At 31.9% G+C, this 18,567-nt stretch overlaps 3 protein-coding genes across 4 annotated transcripts; all 3 read left to right on the top strand.

Moving 5' to 3' along the window:
- Nucleotides 1–5,471: 5,471 nt before the first annotated feature.
- On the top strand, nucleotides 5,472–12,786 carry LOC123209180 (MLO-like protein 6). Of its 2 annotated transcripts, XM_044627000.1 has the most exons (15): nucleotides 5,473–5,817; nucleotides 5,910–5,967; nucleotides 6,070–6,332; nucleotides 6,891–7,007; nucleotides 7,090–7,150; nucleotides 7,677–7,765; nucleotides 10,203–10,277; nucleotides 10,455–10,549; nucleotides 10,638–10,687; nucleotides 10,773–10,813; nucleotides 10,907–11,080; nucleotides 11,767–11,802; nucleotides 11,896–11,963; nucleotides 12,056–12,116; nucleotides 12,212–12,786. In XM_044627000.1, the coding sequence occupies exons 1-15, from the start codon at nucleotides 5,695–5,697 to the stop codon at nucleotides 12,662–12,664; spliced, it is 1,764 nt and encodes a 587-aa protein (XP_044482935.1). In that variant the 5' UTR covers nucleotides 5,473–5,694; the 3' UTR covers nucleotides 12,665–12,786. The 2 variants fall into 2 exon arrangements, with proteins under 2 accessions (XP_044482936.1, XP_044482935.1); XM_044627001.1 differs by lacking the exon at nucleotides 6,891–7,007 and having other exon boundaries at nucleotides 5,472–5,817.
- Nucleotides 12,787–14,337: 1,551 nt separating this feature from the next.
- On the top strand, nucleotides 14,338–14,947 carry LOC123209575 (protein transport protein Sec61 subunit beta-like). The gene has a single exon (XM_044627678.1). The coding sequence runs from the start codon at nucleotides 14,483–14,485 to the stop codon at nucleotides 14,795–14,797; it is 315 nt and encodes a 104-aa protein (XP_044483613.1). The 5' UTR covers nucleotides 14,338–14,482; the 3' UTR covers nucleotides 14,798–14,947.
- A 2,776-nt stretch (nucleotides 14,948–17,723) lies between these two features.
- LOC123208643 (syntaxin-71-like) lies at nucleotides 17,724–18,271 on the top strand. The gene is made up of 2 exons (XM_044626167.1): nucleotides 17,724–17,902; nucleotides 18,143–18,271. The coding sequence occupies exons 1-2, from the start codon at nucleotides 17,747–17,749 to the stop codon at nucleotides 18,269–18,271; spliced, it is 285 nt and encodes a 94-aa protein (XP_044482102.1). The 5' UTR covers nucleotides 17,724–17,746.
- Nucleotides 18,272–18,567: the final 296 nt, after the last annotated feature.

Raw genomic sequence — 18,567 nt, 5'->3', positions numbered from 1 at the left:
TAGTCATTTTCCCTTTAAAATTATTCTATTTCGACCAATGATAATTTTTTTAAGGATTAAAATAATATATCAAATCATTCATTTTTCGTTACAAGTCTCACAAATTAGTTATTAATGAGGTTGCATTTTGACAAAATTGTTTGCTTTTGAGCGACACCATTGTTATATTCAGTGTTCCTGAGTCCTGACTAATTTACAAGTTTTAACTTCTACAACAAGAAATCTTTTGCGCACTAATGGTGACCTAAATGAATTTACCTAATATAATAATGGTGGGTTTTTCACGCCAAAACTTTATAATATGAAATAATTAAGTTACCTTTGCCTTTGAATAACACAGTAGACTTACAGAGAAAACAAGGGGTCAATGTCCAGATAGAGCCACAGACATAGCAAACATGACACCACAGATATTTTAAGTGATGAGTGGGATATGGCTGTCGTTTGGTAAATGTTTGTCGCTTGTTATGGTCACAGTATATTCCGCATTATCCAATTAATTTATCACAGAATGATAATTCCCCAAAATGCTCATCATTTCAACAAACCAGAGGAATAATAATACAAACTGCAAAATAATACACCACATGGTGTATAAAGTTGCGTCTGGTTTGTTTGCATGGGGCAGCTAGCTTCCGTGAAAGAAGAGAAAAATTAATCAAGACGGAAGTATAAGTACGGTACCATCCGTCGGGTCAAGAAATTAACCCTAGTCAAAATCAATGGTCAAAATTTAAATGTTATTTTTTTAAATGAGAAGAGAGATTGCTTGAGAGAGAGAAAGAGACTCTTGGTAATAATATTAGTGTTTAAAAACTAAATTTTATAGAGGGATTATTATTTTTTAAATTTTGATTTAAAAATAATAATTAATTTTTAATATTTAAAAGAAAAAAATAATAATTTAAATATATTTTTAATATTATATATAAAATAATAATTTTATCGTTAAAATAAATAGATTTAACTATTTATAAATTAATAAATAAAAATTTTAAAATTAAAAGACGAAGACTTAAGAAAATAAATCTACTTTGGGTGAGAATAAGTCATTTAGCTTATAATAATTGGAAATTATATTAAATACTCATTTGATCTTTTTATTAAGCAAAAATGCCCATTTGACCAATTCTTAAGCAACAATGTCCTAATTTTTTTAAAATACTAAAATTACCCTTCACCACATCTATATAAAATCTCTCTCTCATTTTCATTACATACACTTCTCATATAACTTAAACATTTACTCTCACTCTCATTTTTACTTAATATCAATTACTACGAGTTCGTTCGAAAGAAAAAAGTTCGTATTTCTGAATTCAAGAAAAAAATCAATTCGTAAAAAAAAAGTATTTATATGAATCTTAACTCAAAACTTAATTTTATTTGTTAAATATAGTTTGTATGTCATATAAAAGAGGCATTTGAATATTTGATAATAATTTAAAGGTTAAATAAAATGTTAGAAAAATATGGGAGGCATTTTGATAATACACAATATATAAAATATTCAAATAATATGTTAAGAATAAATATATTGAAATACCCTAAAATATCAACAATAAAAAAATCACTTGAAAAATCTGAAAAAACAGATTTGAATTTCGAAATCAACACGTTCAAATAGCTTAGGAACGAGAAAACCAAAAAATCGATTTGAAATTTCGTAATTACATAATAAAATGTGTCTAGAAAAACACAAAACTAAAGAAACAGATATTAAATTTGAAAACTACATATCAAAAAAGTCTAACACAATCACATACAAGCTCAAAATCATAAAAACCGAAAATCTTAAATTTGGTAAAACAAAAAAATTGTATAATACACATTGAAATAGTTTTATTTGGGCCTCTAAATTGGGTGTAACCAGCAAAGCTAGTTATAATTATAGAGCTCAAAACGAGCTTCGCGTTGATATATTACAAGCCCCGTAACTCCTCTTAGATCAAACGTTATAGTCGTTCAAAATCTATCTTCTACAGGCCCTATAGTTTTAAAAGAGTCAATTTCCACCCAACCCACGGTTTTCACGGACTGCCCGACAGTTCAGTGTAAAATTTTCCACAGGCCCCCGTGGATCTCCCCCTCTTCTCTCTCCCCTTAAAATTTTGAAAACGTTAAATTCTTCCCCCCACCCCACGGATGACCGTGAGAGATTACGCAACATCGACAGATCTAACATATTTTTCGACCTAAAATTTTCATTTCAGTTTCTAATTTCAACACAAATCAAATCTACACATCCAATAACATAAAACCTCTCAATTAATTCAAACAAAATAACCAAGAATCAAAACATTTTATGCATTATTTATATTTGAAACCCTAAACATTGAAACCCTAAAATCTCCCTCAAATTTCAATAATTCTAACAATAAATTGATTCAAATAAAAAGTGAGATAATGTACTATTCTTATTTGTCATTTTTGATTGTTGGAAAATACAAAAAGTCGACGAAAAAGATGAAAACCTGTTACGCCCGTGGAAGATCCGAAATTTCTCTGAATTTGAACAATAAATCCGTGGGAAATGTAGGGTTTATATATAAGAGCAGTTAGGTCATTTCTCAAATTTAGGGCATTTTTGTTAATCCTTAGAATTTTGGACAATTTCATTTAACACCTTTTAGTTTTGGACATTTATTATAATTTCCCTATAATATATGCCGATAGATATCATAGTCGATCTGATCGTCTCCATCTATAAAGTTGCTTCTGGTTTAATTCCACGGAGAAGCCAGCTTCCGTGAAAGAAGAGAAAAATTAATTAAGACGGAAGTATAAGTACGGTACCATCCGTCGGGTCAAGAAATTAAACCTAATCAAAATCAACGGTCAAAATTTAAGAATGACCCACTTGTGCATGTTTTATCATCAAAATTTCAAAGGAGGAAGTTCTAAAATACAGATACGAAGAAACGTATTGGGAAAAATAAACTAAACTAAGCTCTAACATGAGAGGAAGGATCAATGAAATTATGAAGGAGGCAAAGACGTGTGGATCAATGAGTTGGCAAGTTGTGGATAATTACTACGATTTTGTCAACGACATTTGATCTCCACCATAATTTTTCCAGACGTGATTAACTTTCCTACTGCATGTCTAATCTCAATCATACTTTTCTTATATGTCGACTACTAATCCCGACGACTCAAGCTGATGCTAAGCGTACAATGTTATCACAGGGAAGAGGTTCCAAAAGCTTACCATGTTATTGATTTATCATCTTCATATAGGGAGAGATTAATATTATATATAATATTTTTTATACATAATTTAAATACACAAATAATATATAATTATGTAATTAAGTATTATTTTATTTTTAATTTAAAATTATTTATTTATATAATGACATATTATTTATTTTCTAAGACTATGAAGTTTTACACTTATACCTCGCATACTTGAAGCGAAGAATCATAGACATATTTCGAGGCCAGCAAAGATGTGATAAACCACTTTTACTTTTTAGTGTTTGATTGGTTAATGGGAATAAAGATTTATTTGATAATTTGTTTTTTATTATTAATATTATTTTATTTAATTTATAAATAAGAAAAAATTATGTTACTATTTTATTATTAGTTTTGAATTTTTTATAATTATATATTTATTTATTGATTTTTTAAGATAAAAATATCTCATTTTCAATTAATATAATAAGTATCATGAATAAGATTTTAAAATAAATATATCAAGAATATTTAAGTAAAATAATATCTTTATATTTTTTTATTATATCTCATCAAATACAATAATTATTTATATTTATAAAAATTTATCAAATATAATAATAATTTATATACAATAATTTTTTAAATAATCTATCTTTTCTATAATTTTTTATTTTTAATAATAAAATATTATTCAATCAAAACAATTCATTATATTATTGAACACATCTTTGTTTACGCCCTACTAATATTATTTTTTAAATCTTTAATTAACTCCAAATTTGGACGGTGGGAGCATGCCTTGGACACATTCACATTCTATTTATAGAATAAAACTGCCATGCTGATTAAATAGATTATTATATATTTTATCCTTTTATATGAGCAATGAAAAAAGTTGAAAATTGGCCTATGATGTCCCTTGTGATCCCTCTTATTTGAACCTGAACTATGGATACCAATTTAATTAAAAAATTTAAAATCTAAATGATAAAATTGGAAATATTTAGTCTATGGGAAACTTCTTGTTTAAGTTTTTATATTATGGTGTGGACCAAGTCAGAAAATTACATGAATTGAATTTGATGAATAAAATCTTTGATTCACTTATAAACCATTGGATGATCGCCCTTAAGAATGACTCAGAGGACGTTCCTGGAAAATTACATAAGCAAAAATAATTAATTAACTTTGGAGAGTGATTAAGGGTGATTAATTAGTGATAAAATTGGTAAGGCTGAAGGACTACTTCTCACCCAAGTTTTGATCTGTTCTTAAATTCATATTTACAGAGTTTGAAAAACTCAAAGTCCTACTTATGGGCTAACTCTAATTAAATTTTCTTGTTAGAGTAGGGTAAAATCATCATTTTACTAATAATATTAAAAAATATAAACTTATTATATTTTCTTCCTAAATTTTAAAAACTAACAACTTCATCTCCGCTTAAAGTTTTCTAATTTTAAAAAGTTATATTTTTCCTTCTAAATTTTTTCTTCACCCCTTTGGCGTTGACGATCTCCCTTTTCCACCCTAAATTAGTGGTTGGTGCAAAGAAAGTGATCTGAAGCAGATCTTTTTGTTGGAGACAAAAAGATACAACAAAAAGATCTGACTACAAAGAAATCTCTAGATCTCTTCATCTTGTCATCCAAGAGAAGATCTGGATTTCTTCTCTTCAACGATGAGACGTTGGATCTTTTCATCTTCAAAGAAGAGATCTACTTCAAATCCCTTTCGATACGCTAACTATCAGTTTAGGGTGGAGAGGAGAGGTCCTCAACGTTGGAGATAGTGGTTAAAGGAGAGAAAAAAAAACCTTATGGTATGGGGGGAATAATGTGACTTTTTAAAATTAAAACTTTAAGTAGACGTGAAATTATTAGTTTTTAAAACTTACGAGAAAAATAATGATTTTATATATTTTAATATTATTAATAAAATGATGATTTTATTTTTGCTTTCAATAGAAAATTTTAACCTTAATTGATTCATAAGTAGAACTTTGAATTTTTTAAACTTTGTAAATATGACTTTAAAAATACATCAAAACTTACACGGGAAATAGTCTTTTTTTGGCCAATTGATAAAGGACATCTTAGACATAATACACCTGCGTTTCAATGGTCAAAGAAATATCAAATTAAAATTATTATGATAATATCAAGTTGCCTTTTTAGCATTGCAAAGTTTTCCGTCTAATGTTTCCGCTTAAATTCTCACGCGTCTTAAAGTCTTAAAGTCATTCACTTGCCCTTTCTCCGCTGTAAAAGTCCAATCCAAACTTTTTTAATACGAAAAGCTTTTCCCATACGCAAATCTGTTTGTATATATATTGATGTCATATGAATTACCTGCGTCTCTACAATTGAAGTTTCATGACAGATAAATACACATACACAGTTTTTATACAGAGCTGATCAGAGAATTTAATTGCTTCGATTTTTCCTCATATTAAAGGTTTTTTCTGGGATTTTAAGTTGCTGGTGTTTCAAAAACGAGAAGCTTTAAACCATGGCAGGAGACAGTGGGGGAAGATCTTTGGAGCAAACGCCGACGTGGGCGGTGGCTGTGGTTTGTTTTATTTTGGTTGCGATATCAATATTTATCGAACACATAATCCACCTTATTGGAAACGTAAGTTTTGGCCACTTCAATCGTTAAAAATATGCAAGATTTTCAAGTTTTTATGTAAGTGATTTCATACTATTCTTGATCCTCTATTTCAGTGGTTGAGGAAGAAACACAAGAGAGCTCTTTATGAATCGCTCGAAAAGATCAAATCAGGTGTACTATTTCTTTTCTTTACCATGCCTATCAATCTGTATATAAATGTTTATATTTACAGGCCTATAAGCTAATTTTGCCAATTTTTTTCTTCTGGTGTAGAGCTTATGTTGCTGGGGTTCATATCGTTGCTTCTAACAGTAGGACAAAGTCTAATATTGAATATATGCATACCGGAGGATATCGCAAGTAAATGGCTTCCATGTGGGAAGGACCAAGAAGCCGAAGCGACCGAGAAGACGGAAGAAACGACTGAGACTACAGATTATGAAAACCGCCGGAAACTTCTGGCGATGATGGCATCTGGTGGAAACTTTCGAAGATCTTTGGCCGCCGCAGCTTCAACTGATAAATGCGCAGAAAAGGTAGCTCTACCTAGATAGTCAACTTTTAGTTTCCCGACTAAATTTCATGGTAAAAAAACCTAGGATTTGCGTCAACCCATAAGATTTTGCATGCAAATACATGAATTACAATATAGTAAAAGTGGGAACAGAAGATTAAAAGGAAAGCCTCAACTATGGAGCAAATTCAATTGTTAAATAAGTTAGTAAAAATTTGATTAAAATTTGATCTCGTCATGCAAGCTTTACTTTTTCTGCTTATACATACGTTTGTAATTAGTACTTCCGTAATCCTACTTTGAATAACTTTTGGGTCAATGATTAAACCTCTTCTGATTCTTAAATTTCTCTATATTCTTCTTTAAAGAATCAAACAAGGTGAGGTATTATGGAAATATTTTTGTTAGTTAACATAGAATTTTCGGAGACAAGGAAAATACGAAATTAAAGAGATGTATAGAAGTCAAGTAGCACAATTTTTTGTACTTCCAAGTGCACATAAATTATAACATTTGCAGAGAAAAGTTCCATTTTTATCTTCGGATGGTATTCATCAACTACACATTATAACATTTGCAGAAAAAAGTTCCATTTATATCTTCGGATGGTATTCATCAACTACACATTTTCATCTTCGTTTTGGCTGTTTCCCACATCCTTTACTGTGTTCTAACCATGGCTTTGGGGAGAGCCAAGGTAAGTAAAATCCTATATTTACATGTTTAAATTTAACCCTTTTCCTACCTCCTGATGGGGTTCGGCTATTTATTTTTTTCAGATGAGAAAATGGAAGCAATGGGAGAAAGAAACAAGAACAGCAGAGTATCAGTTTTCACACGGTAATTCATTGCTCCCCCAAATATCAAACTACATATATTCTGATTTATACACACGTAAAGATAATGTAGTATTCCTTAACCAATCTCCATTGGTAAGATTTACTGACATTCCTTTTGTTCTTATCAACATTTCAGCAAGATTGTAAACTTTATATTATCCTTAATTTCCCTCTACTTTCTCCAACTTATAAAATTCAGAAGGCCACACGATAATTAATGAGAACTTCAAGAAAATTCTATCAAACTGGAATGTATTTGATTTCACATTGAATGCTGTAGAAAATTTACATACGAAGTACTCGAAAACTCTTGAAAAACGATAAGGGAATCATCCCCTTGCCTCAAACTTTTGAAATTATAGCGTCTTTTTAAAGAATAATAATGCTATTTTATGGGCTGTTCGACTGTTAATTTTAGTGTGATTCATTGAGAAGAATCTCGCAGATATTCTAGGAATATGTGTAGCTTACAGATTAGATTTCCATGGCGATGGTATTACATATATTGTATTTTGATTTTGTGACAGATCCTGAGAGGTTCCGATTTGCAAGAGAGACGTCGTTTGGCAGAAGGCATTTGAGCTTCTGGACCAAGACACCTGGACTCATCTGGATTGTAAGTCACCTTCTTTTCCACCTATAATTATTTTAAATTATCAACATTTTTATGAAAATGTCATATATATATATATATAGTAAAGCTATATGGAAACCTAGGGTTTTTTTTTTTTTGCCGAGTAACATTTTTTCACTTTAATTTTTTTTTATGATAGGATGATTTTTCATTTAAGTTTAAAAAATTAATTAATTTATTCATAATTTATTTTATTAATAAAAACTGTTTGTTTTTATTATAAAATATTGGTTTATATATTTTTAGTAAAATAAAAAATATCCTTTTTAATAAAATTATGAAATGACCATAATAAATAAAAAATTAATAGAAAAAATAATAAATTTTCAAAATTAATTGAGAGTGAGAGCGAGAGAGGAATTAGTGTGAGAAAGAGAAATGGTTAGCAATAACTCAAACGGAAGATCGTCTAGTGGCCACGTGTCCATCGCCATCTGTAACATAATGTCACACGGGAAATTATCTCTTCCTGGCTGGCCAGCATGCTTAGGGCAGGTTGGCCGTCACATCTCCATCGACACCGTTTCTGGCTTCCTCTCTCACGTATGCTACTTGTCATTTGTATAGCCTACTTCTACATCTGGTGCTCCTTCCCTCACCACTATCAGAGTACCAGTGGAAACGCCGACTAAATAAAAAGCCCAGCCACCTCTTTCTCCAAGTCACCTCCCTCCCCATCGACCTGAACGTCTACCTTGGTGTAATCTCCATCTATAGAATCTTCAACCATTCCAAATACTTTGACACCAAAATGAAGAGGTGTTGAATAGTTGTAGAGAGCCCAGAGAAGAGATCGATAAAGTGTGGATTCAAGGCCAGGAGGACAATTGGTTGAAAGCTTTCTTTAAGTTGAGTGGACAAGGTGTAAGAGAGGGAGGAGGAGAGTGATGAGGACGTAGAGGTGGTGATGGAGACTGTGACTGATGTGCTAGTGCTGAGGCGAACCACCGTATAAGTTAAAACACCCTTTTCATAGGTAAAGGGTAATAAAATAGTTAAAGTACTAAAATTTTAAAAATTTAAATTTAAATTTTATGTTTATAAAACTAATATTATAATTATAAATCTAGTTATTATATTCTGAATTTACTAATCTAACACATAGAAATAGAGTGCTAGATTTAAAAAAATAAATCTTTTCAGATTTATTAAATATTTTAATTTAAAAAAAATAAAAGACCGAAGCTTTTCGAGAAAAGTCCGAAACTGCCATAGAATTCAAAATTCATTTTTGTTAATAATTTGATTGTATACAAGTCGCATGAACGAGACTTGATTATTTCAACATCTTGACGAAATCACCACACAAGCAAAAATAATTATTTTTAGTATGACAAAATCTATAAATTTAATAAGGAAAGGGACAATTTCCCGTCCAAATTTTGATGAAATATGATAAATATATACCTATAAAATATGAAAAATCTAAATACTCATTTAAATTTTATCTATTAGAGTTAAAAGATAAAATCGTTATTTTATCATGAATATTAAAATAATTAAAATTATACCCAAATTTTTCTTCTTAGTTTGAAAAACTAAAATTTTTCCTTTAGATTAAGTTTTGAAAAATTCATTTTTCTCTCCTAGGATATCAAACCCGAAATTCGATTACTTTCTCTAGTGAACGATAGATCAACAAAAGAGGAACAAGACGGAGTCATTCAAAGGATGATCTCTAGACAATCACCATTGTCCAAAGAATCACTATTATCCAAATAATGGATGATACTTTGTCATCCAAGAAAGGATAATGTGCGTCTTACACATATAAATTATGCTCGTTGTCTCACAATACATCTTGTTGGTCTCCAGTGGCCATAGGAGAGGCGAAGAAAAAATTTAGGAATTTAGCGAAAGGGAGTCATTTTTTAAAATTTAGATACGATAATTAAATGTTAATTTTTAAAATTTGAATAAAAATAAAATAATATATTTTTTAATGATATCGTTATATAATTATTTTATTTTTATATTTAATAAAAAATTTAATGATAAATTAAGAATGATTAGATGTTTAGACTTCTCATCTATTGCTAATATGTATTATCTCACCAATACGTGAGTGGGAAATTGTCCCTTTCCCACTTTAATAATGATAAATATTAGAAAGTCGTCATGTAGGACCGCCTTGGCAACATCAATCTTATTATATAGAAATTATGATCCTAAGATAACGGTCCTTCTATTGTCTTGTGCATGAGTGGACTGGATAATATCTGTGGGAGTAGAGCCAGCTGTCCAATTAACCACCGCCACAAATAATCTCCCATTTGTATGATTTTGACTATTTTTCTTATTATGGTTATTATTTGACCATTCAATTCACATTACTGGACTCCGACTTGCCCTTTTTTTACTTTTCTTTTTTTTTTTTTTTTTTTAATATTTTCATATAATTTCTGACTTAATTTTGCAGGTTTGTTTCTTCAGGCAATTTGTTCGCTCAGTTCCTAAAGTAGATTATTTAACTTTACGACATGGATTTATCATGGTAATTTTCTCATAAATGGGTTTTAATAATCTTTTTTAAAAAATAAAAAAATAAATTTTTAATTGCCAATATTTGATTGTTTTGTCTTCGAATATGCTTCAATCTATGTTCTCAATCTCAACACTCAATTCAATAGTCAATATAATTATCTATTATTTTTAATATATTTATTTTCAGGCACATTTGGCACCCCAAAGTCACACCAGATTTGACTTCCAAAAATACATCAACAGGTCGCTGGAAGAGGACTTCAAGGTTGTTGTGGGAATCAGGTTCGTGCATTTGAAATCTTATTCATTAATTAATTATATGAACATGATTAGCTTACTAATTAATTCTACTTATCTTTTCAATTTTCAGTCCACCAATCTGGTTCTTTGCAGTCATTTTCCTGCTCTTCAACACTCACGGTGAGTAAATTGCCTTCAAATCAAGCTTTGTGATTGACAACTTTCGATCCTCCGTTCATTGAGCATTATATTTCTGTGTGGACAGGATGGTACTCTTATCTATGGCTCCCATTTATTCCATTAATTGTAAGCAAGATCAAGATCTCTCTCATCCCAAGCTACTTGTATATTGATTTAGCGTGTGCCGCTGATGAATCAACGGCTGATAACTTCCTGCAGGTGATACTGCTAGTGGGAACAAAGCTGCAGGTGATTATAACCAAAATGGGGCTTAGAATTATGGAGAGAAGACAAGTTGTGAAGGGCGTGCCTGTGGTTGAGCCTGGTGATGACCTCTTTTGGTTTAACCGCCCGCGCCTCTTGCTTTACCTCATCAATTTTGTTCTCTTTCAGGTATAATTTCATTATCAATAAAATTATTTATACATAATTTTTAATACACAATCAGATATATAATTGATATATCATTATATAATTGAATTATTTTAAAACCAAAAGACTTTGTGAAATCTTAAAGTTTCACATTTTAACTTTCAAAAACTTAAACATTAACTCATAAGTTATTTTTTGTTAAAAATTTTAGTTAGATTTATGAGTAAAACCGTTATTTCCTAAAAAATTAAAATTTTATTATATGTTTCTTTTTAAGTTTGGGGGTTAAAAATGGTGGACGAAGGAGAGAAGAGAAAAAAACCCTTGGTTTGAGAGAAAAACGGTCACTTTTCAAATATTAAAAACTTTAGGTAGGGGAGGGGGGAATGTGATATTTTTAAGCCTAGGGGAGAAAAAATTAATAAAGCTATAATTTTTTGGTAAATGACAGTTTTACTTTTAACTTTAACTGATATTTTTAACAGAAAATATCTCATGAGTGAGTGTTTGAATTTTTAAAAGTTAGAGGATATGAGTTTGAGATTTTATATATCTTGGGTGAGAATAAGTCTTTTGATTTATTTTAAATTAAAAATAAAATAATATCTAATCATATAATAACACATTTTCTGATCATTCAATTGTACACTTAAAATTATGTTTCATAAATAATGTAATTTTACTCTTCTCCTGCTTCACTATTGCAGAATGCCTTTCAGCTTGCTTTCTTTGGATGGAGTTGGGTAATTAACCTCCTTGTCAACTCAAATTTACTTTTAATTAATATAAAAAATAATTGTAAATTTGATGAAACTCTATTATTTCCATTATTTCAGTTTGAATTCGGATTGAAATCGTGTTTCCATGAGCATACAGAGGATATAGTCATCAGAATCACAATGGGGTACTTAATTATAAGCCTCCTCTTGCTTTTGACTTAATGAGTAATTACAGATCCTCTTAATTATTTAAACTTGCGGTTAATTACTTTTTCAGGGTCCTCATTCAGATTCTGTGCAGCTATGTGACTCTTCCTCTCTATGCCCTTGTAACACAGGTACGCACCCAAACTGCTTTGATTAATATTTACTAATTACTCTTAATCAGTTTACATATTTTAATTATCTTGTTAATGATATGATTAATTAACAGATGGGTTCCAACATGAAACCAACCATATTTAACGAAAGAGTGGCAACAGCACTCAGGAATTGGCATCGCACCGCCAAGAAACACATTAAAGAAAATAAGAGCTCCGTCTCCGGCGGCGCCACCCCATTCTCCAGCAGACCAACCACCCCATCCCACCGTGCCTCTCCAGTGCAGCTCCTCCGCCATCACCGGAGCGAAATAGGCAGCGGCCATACCTCCCCCAGAAGATCCAATTTCGATATCGAGCTATTGGAAACAGACTCTCCATCTCCTTCACAGCACTACCGAGGTGATGGTTCATCATCATCTAATTACCATCACAATAATAATTTTACTGATAGAAGAAATTACTACGTAGAGTATGATCCGAAAGTCAATGAACCGGATCAACAACAGTCTGTTCAGATTGAAATCGCCAAAGATTTTTCATTCGATAAAAGGACAAGTGTATAAGCATTTATTATAATTTAATACAATTACACGGATGATGGCATTAGCATGATATGGGCCTTAAGGTTCACCAAGGCCGTTGATTTTGCACCACCGTGTAAAGTATGCTTCCTTTGTTCTTTCCACAGTAGTGCATGAATACATATATATATATATATATATATATATATATATATATTGAAGACAATTGTGAACTGTTTCATTGCTTTTTGCTCTTGTGTAAATTGTTTGCTTGAATTATATTCTGGAATTGCAATTAATTACCAGTAGTTGCGTAATGTGTAGCTTAAAAAAATTTTAAGAATTCTGGGCTTTGGTTGGTATTGAGAGGACAGGTGGCCCAAGTTCATTGGAAAGGGGCACTTTGGGCTTGCTTGTTATTTGTTATAGCCTGCCCATCTGTGCCCAATTTAGTGGGTAGTACTAACCAGCACACACCCCACACAAGTCCAGAACGGTAGTCACCACTGTCTGTCTAGCTCACAAAATGAAGGAAGGAGATAACTCAATCCAGCCAGCTTATGGAGGAAGCTCTACTGTAGATATTTGTAGCCAAGCGGCTTCTAGGACAAGCCTTGGCTGGGTATTTTCTAAAATGGTAGGAGGTAAATTCGAATTGAACTGGTTTAATTTTTTGGTGAATTTGAATCTCACAACTTTCATCCAGTATTCTTTTTTTGGTGTTTAACCCTCTCTGTCTTTGCTTTTTTCTTTAACAATTTCCCAACAAAATTGCATCACTTGGCTCAGGGACAACAACTAAGTATCGTACAACTTATTAGTTTGAGCATCAAGGCTATTTCATTTCCAAAAAAAGGGAATTCAGTTGCAACCATTGCCAACACGGAGATGTGCCAAGTTCTAGCGGGAAAACCATCCATGAAGGAAGGGAGAGGGAAGGGAACGGAAGGGAAGGGAAGGGAAGACTCTTGACTCTTAAGGGCAGTAAACAATCAAAAGAGAAGTCAAAAGATTCAATGACTATCACGAACGTAAGATTAGCTAGATCGAAACTTGTGAACAGTTTGATAAATGTAGTCATAAATTTATAATATATTAGAGAAAATTTGAATTATTCTTCTCACAATAAATGGTTTCAAGAAAGAATGGTGATTTCCCCTTTCTTTCTGCAACAAAAGCCAATCCCCACTTCTGCAAACCTTTTCTACTTCCCTCTCCACCACTCCCCAGCCCCTTGTTTCATTCGTTCCCTCGGTTCTTTCTTTCACACTCTGTTTACATAATAGTTAATGATTCAAGTAATGAAGTCCGAGAAAAACTACATTTTACTTTATTAATTTCATGAGAAAATACGAAGATATATTATTATTATTATTATTATTATAAGTCTCTGTAATTGGGATTAACTTTCTGTAATAATATATCTAAGAGCAATATTATGTATACGCACTTTGGATACATAAATGCATACACACTCATATGTGTCATCATATGATTGGTTATTGTTTTATTCTTAATTCAAAATCATCCAATCATATGATGACACATATAAATGTGTACATATTTATGTATCTAAAATAGATACACATAGTTTTATTGTATATCTAAATAGTCAGTAATAAAATAAATTATGAAATTAGTTGTCAAACATAAAGTAATAAACACAATCACTTTCTAAGCGTAGATAAATAAAAGATAATATAATTCAAGTTAATCTTAGTTTCCTCATTGCCCCTACAGATTCTTTTTATTTACGCTGTCTGGGACTTGACTTCTTCCTCGCTAAAACCAACAAGAATAAAAAAAAAAAATACTTCACTTCTGTTTCATCATCTCTATCCACTACAATCATTCTGATTCATGGCTCGAGGATCCTCTCAGTCGCAGACAACCACCTCCGCCTCTGCCTCTCGTCCAGGCGTCATGGCCCCGCGAGGCTCGGCAGCTGCGACCGCCGGGATGCGCCGCCGTCGCGTCACCAGTTCCTCTGGAGGCGGATCCAGCTCGGTAGGAGGCGCTGGAGCGAGCTCTAATATGCTCCGTTTCTACACCGATGATGCGCCGGGACTCAAGATCTCGCCGACCGTCGTCCTCGTCATGAGCCTCTGCTTCATCGGCTTTGTCACCGCTCTCCATGTGTTCGGAAAGCTTTACCGCGCCAAAACTGCAGCCTGAGGATCGTTTTTTATTTCTTTTGTGATCTCGGTAACGCAATGTTCCCTAACTTATCCTGTTTGGTATCTGCTTGTAAATTATCGCAGATAAATGTGGATTTTGTTTGGATGATGTTACTTTTAATTAAAGTATGAGGTTTTGGTACTTAAATTGCATTATTCATTTATTTTGGGGTAATATCACTCTATTTTTAGAATTTATTGGTTTACTTGCAAATCTGATATAGCAAACAGCTTCTATGCAATTGACTGGCGGAGTTTCATGTCAATAGATCTACTCTGTGGTTTTAGAGTACTTTGAGAAGCTGAGTGAACGAAATGTGAGTCTCTAGAAGCTCACTTGGATGGGTCATTAGATTAATAGAATTTACCTTAAGCAACTTTCTATATTTTGGAGGGTTATCAAAAAAAAAAATCTATATTTTGGAGGACGAGGATGTCTGTTAGAGAGTTCATCAAATTAAGATTTTTTTTTGTTTTTTGGGTAAGTAATTCAAATTAAGAACGTTATTAGGTGCTTATATCTCCTTTCTTTTATTTCTCTTAAAGAAGAGTTCTACTGAGAGGTTCCCCTGGTTTAAACTTAGGCAGAAACCTCTTTAAAGTTCCGGAAAAGTGTCATAAACCTCTTTCAAGTTCTTCCTTCTTTTACACGTCATTAGAGTTTTCAGAAACTATATTTCTTTGGCTCCATTTTCTCCATATATAAACTGTAGAAATAAATTTTGTTATATTTTTTCTGTTTGAATTTAACCACACGAGGGCTAAGTAGATATAATGAGAAAAGATTGCATTTTATTTTGTAGATATAAAACCAATTCTTCCAGAATTAAGAGTTTGCTTGTGGAAAATATCTTCCTTATTTGTTTTGTTGGTTTGTCTATGATATCTAGATATAATCGGTTTCATGTCTAGGCAGAGACACGTGAGACATAGGAAAATGGGAATTTTCTTTTTGTACTGATATTTTTCTTGGGAATGTTCGCAATAGATATAGAACTTTTGAATTTGTTCATCTATTGGTGTTCAAAATTCAATGTGGTTTGATCACATATCAGCACCTAGTTTATATTTAGGCAGAACCAAATGTGTTGTGGTAGCAACAAAGCTTATGATTGAAACTGGATACTTTGTCTTTTCAGGTTTGGAATAAAACAGGTTGCTGAAGCAACCATCAACTATTGAAAAGAGATTATAGTTTATATTTCACTTAAATCTTTAAAGGTTTGATTGGTTTTGAACTTTCTTCCCATGAAAGCTGCTGTCTCTTGACATGAGTTCCTTTGCTAAATTTAAGGATAAGTTGCATTCAAATCCAAGAAATTTTCTGTCATCACATTAGAAAACTGATGAATGAGTGAGAACTATTGACCTGCTGCCATAGTAGGAGCTACTTTTACAGTGCTTGAATAGTTGAATTATTATGGGTATATTTTGATACAGATGGATGAGCAATTCATCCAAATTATAGAAGATTGGACTTCTCATACCAGGAATGTGCATCTATTACGCCTGGAAAGATTTAGTATATGACTTTGCATCGAGCTTTAATGCATTTTGGACCTTTGGCCTTAAGCAATTGGGTTTGTTCTGTCTAACATTTTAGGTGCTCCTATGAAACGGAATTTAAAAAAAATACAATGAAGAGAAAACATTATAAAATCAATAAAATTATACACACAATTTTTGTGTACAAACAATGATGTCATAATGTGATTGAATGTTATTTTATCTTTAATTTTTAATTATCAAATCATACAGTGACACATCGTTATTTGTGTATAAAAATATTATACATAGTTTTACTCTTGTAAAATTTAAGCTCCAGTTAAGTATAAATACGGAATGAAATATAGATTGATACATGGTTATCAATCATTTAGCATGGTGGTCAGTATTATTGTGACATTGAAAAACTTCATTGGCCTCTTCCAGTTGCTGATACTTGGTAACCTTGCTAGGCCAGTGAGGTGGCCGCAGTCAATCATATGACTGACTGCTCGCTAATTAGGAGACAGTGGAAAGACGTTGTACAAGCGTAGAGAAATAAACAAAATTGGTTTTCAGTGTGGACGACTTGCCATTCTGTATCAATGAATGGAACAACACTACATTCAGTGCTAAAACGAACTTGTGTCCGTCATTGGGCGAAGCAAAAATCATAAAAGAACTCTTCTAATTCTAAGCTCCATTGATGAGTCCAATAATAAAGCCAATTGCAAGTACATCATGAATTCGATCCAAATTGATATGAATTCACCAACAGAGCATAGGCCAAGGAAAATCAATGTGCGAATCAATCCAAGAAGGACAAGGATGTCCAAGAAGAATGCTGGAACCCCAATGGAAGCTTAATCTGCCGAAGCCACTCATTTAATGATCCATTAAGCCCAATTCCATTTCTTGGGTGTAATTCAATTATTTGGGATCTAAAGTACTAATGAACAATGATTATTTTTTTAATTATAATTTCCTTATTATTTAGTTAATGAACAATGATTAAAAAAAAATTCTTCAAATTTTAATAAAACAATTTACAAGATACACGTAAGAAAAAAAGCAATCAAAGTTTAATATCAATAAATATTATTTCGAAAAAAAAAAAAAGATAAATCGTCATGCCAAGTATTGAAATATACTTTTATCTTGTCGGTCGGGTAATGTTATGAGAAATATGAACGGCTGATATGCCTTAATGGTTAGTGACGCCTTGTCGTTCTCCTTTAAAATACATGGATGATATCGATACAACGAATCTGTACATTTTGAACGCCGCGAAGGGAAAAAGACCGTTTGAATAGTCGATGCTGTCGTCTCCTTCCTCTTCGCTCAACCGCTTGCTGTTTTCTCCCAAAATAGAACACAGCAAAACTATGATGCGAAATCAGAGGCAGAAAGAATTCCATTTCTCTTCAGCACGGGAGAAATCAAAGGCAGAGAGAAAAGAAGAATGACCGTGATCGACATCCTCTTCAGAGTCGACGACATTTGCAAAAAGTACGAAAAGTATGATGTCGATAAACAGCGCGATGCAAACTCCCAAGGCGATGATGCCTTCGCTCGCCTTTATTCTACCGTTGAAACCGAAGTCGACAAAGCTCTTCTGGTTTGAATTTCTCTCTCTCTCTTTTTTTTTTAATTTTAATTGTATTTGGTTGCTGATAAAAATTGTTAAATTGAAGTATGATCAGATTAATATATGTTTGGTTCAAATACATTTAATAAACAATTACAAAAGATGCACACTTGAAAAGCATTTTAACATGAAAAGTTTTTCATTTTTTTTCCTTTTTTCAATTCTAAGTTGGATTTAATTCATTTGCTAAAGTGTTGTTAAATTGAGCAGAAAGCAGAAGCGGCTTTGAGGGAAACAAACAGGGCAGCTGCTGTTGCAATGATTGCGGAGGTTCGTCGGACCAAGGCTCGATTAAAAGAGGAATATCCTAAGCTGCAGAAATTGGCTCGCAAAAAGTAAATATTATTTTTGTTATTATCAATTAATAATTCTCTGAATTATACTTGCTAAATGAGAAGATTATGAGCATTTCGGATTTGGGAGTTAGTTAGTTGATTAGATCTTTGTTTATTCGAGGTCTGGATTCTGGAATGGTGGTAAAATCTAAATTTTGATTTTTTTTTAATTAAGAAATTGTTTGTATTTAGTTGAAAGAAACTATTTCAACTGTTTGTGTTTACTTTTTCTTGTAATAAATGATGTTGTGATATTCTGATAATGACAGTACAAGTGATTGGAAATTGTTTCACATAGTT

Source organism: Mangifera indica, chromosome 2, assembly GCF_011075055.1.
Source record: "Mangifera indica cultivar Alphonso chromosome 2, CATAS_Mindica_2.1, whole genome shotgun sequence".
Taxonomy (NCBI): Eukaryota; Viridiplantae; Streptophyta; class Magnoliopsida; order Sapindales; family Anacardiaceae; genus Mangifera; species Mangifera indica.
Note: the sequence above shows the minus strand (reverse complement) of the source record. Positions and strands in the feature narration are given on the sequence as shown.

Bases quoted from the DNA above. Each gene is read 5' to 3' on its own strand.
- LOC123209180 (XM_044627000.1), top strand. From the start codon at position 5,695: ATGGCAGGAGACAGTGGGGGAAGATCTTTGGAGCAAACGCCGACGTGG. The intron at 10,550-10,637 runs GTTCGTGCATTT...TTCAATTTTCAG, and splicing joins AAGGTTGTTGTGGGAATCAG to TCCACCAATCTGGTTCTTTG. The intron at 11,964-12,055 runs GTACTTAATTAT...TTACTTTTTCAG, and splicing joins GTCATCAGAATCACAATGGG to GGTCCTCATTCAGATTCTGT.
- LOC123209575 (XM_044627678.1), top strand. From the start codon at position 14,483: ATGGCTCGAGGATCCTCTCAGTCGCAGACAACCACCTCCGCCTCTGCC.
- LOC123208643 (XM_044626167.1), top strand. From the start codon at position 17,747: ATGACCGTGATCGACATCCTCTTCAGAGTCGACGACATTTGCAAAAAG. The intron at 17,903-18,142 runs GTTTGAATTTCT...TAAATTGAGCAG, and splicing joins AAGTCGACAAAGCTCTTCTG to AAAGCAGAAGCGGCTTTGAG.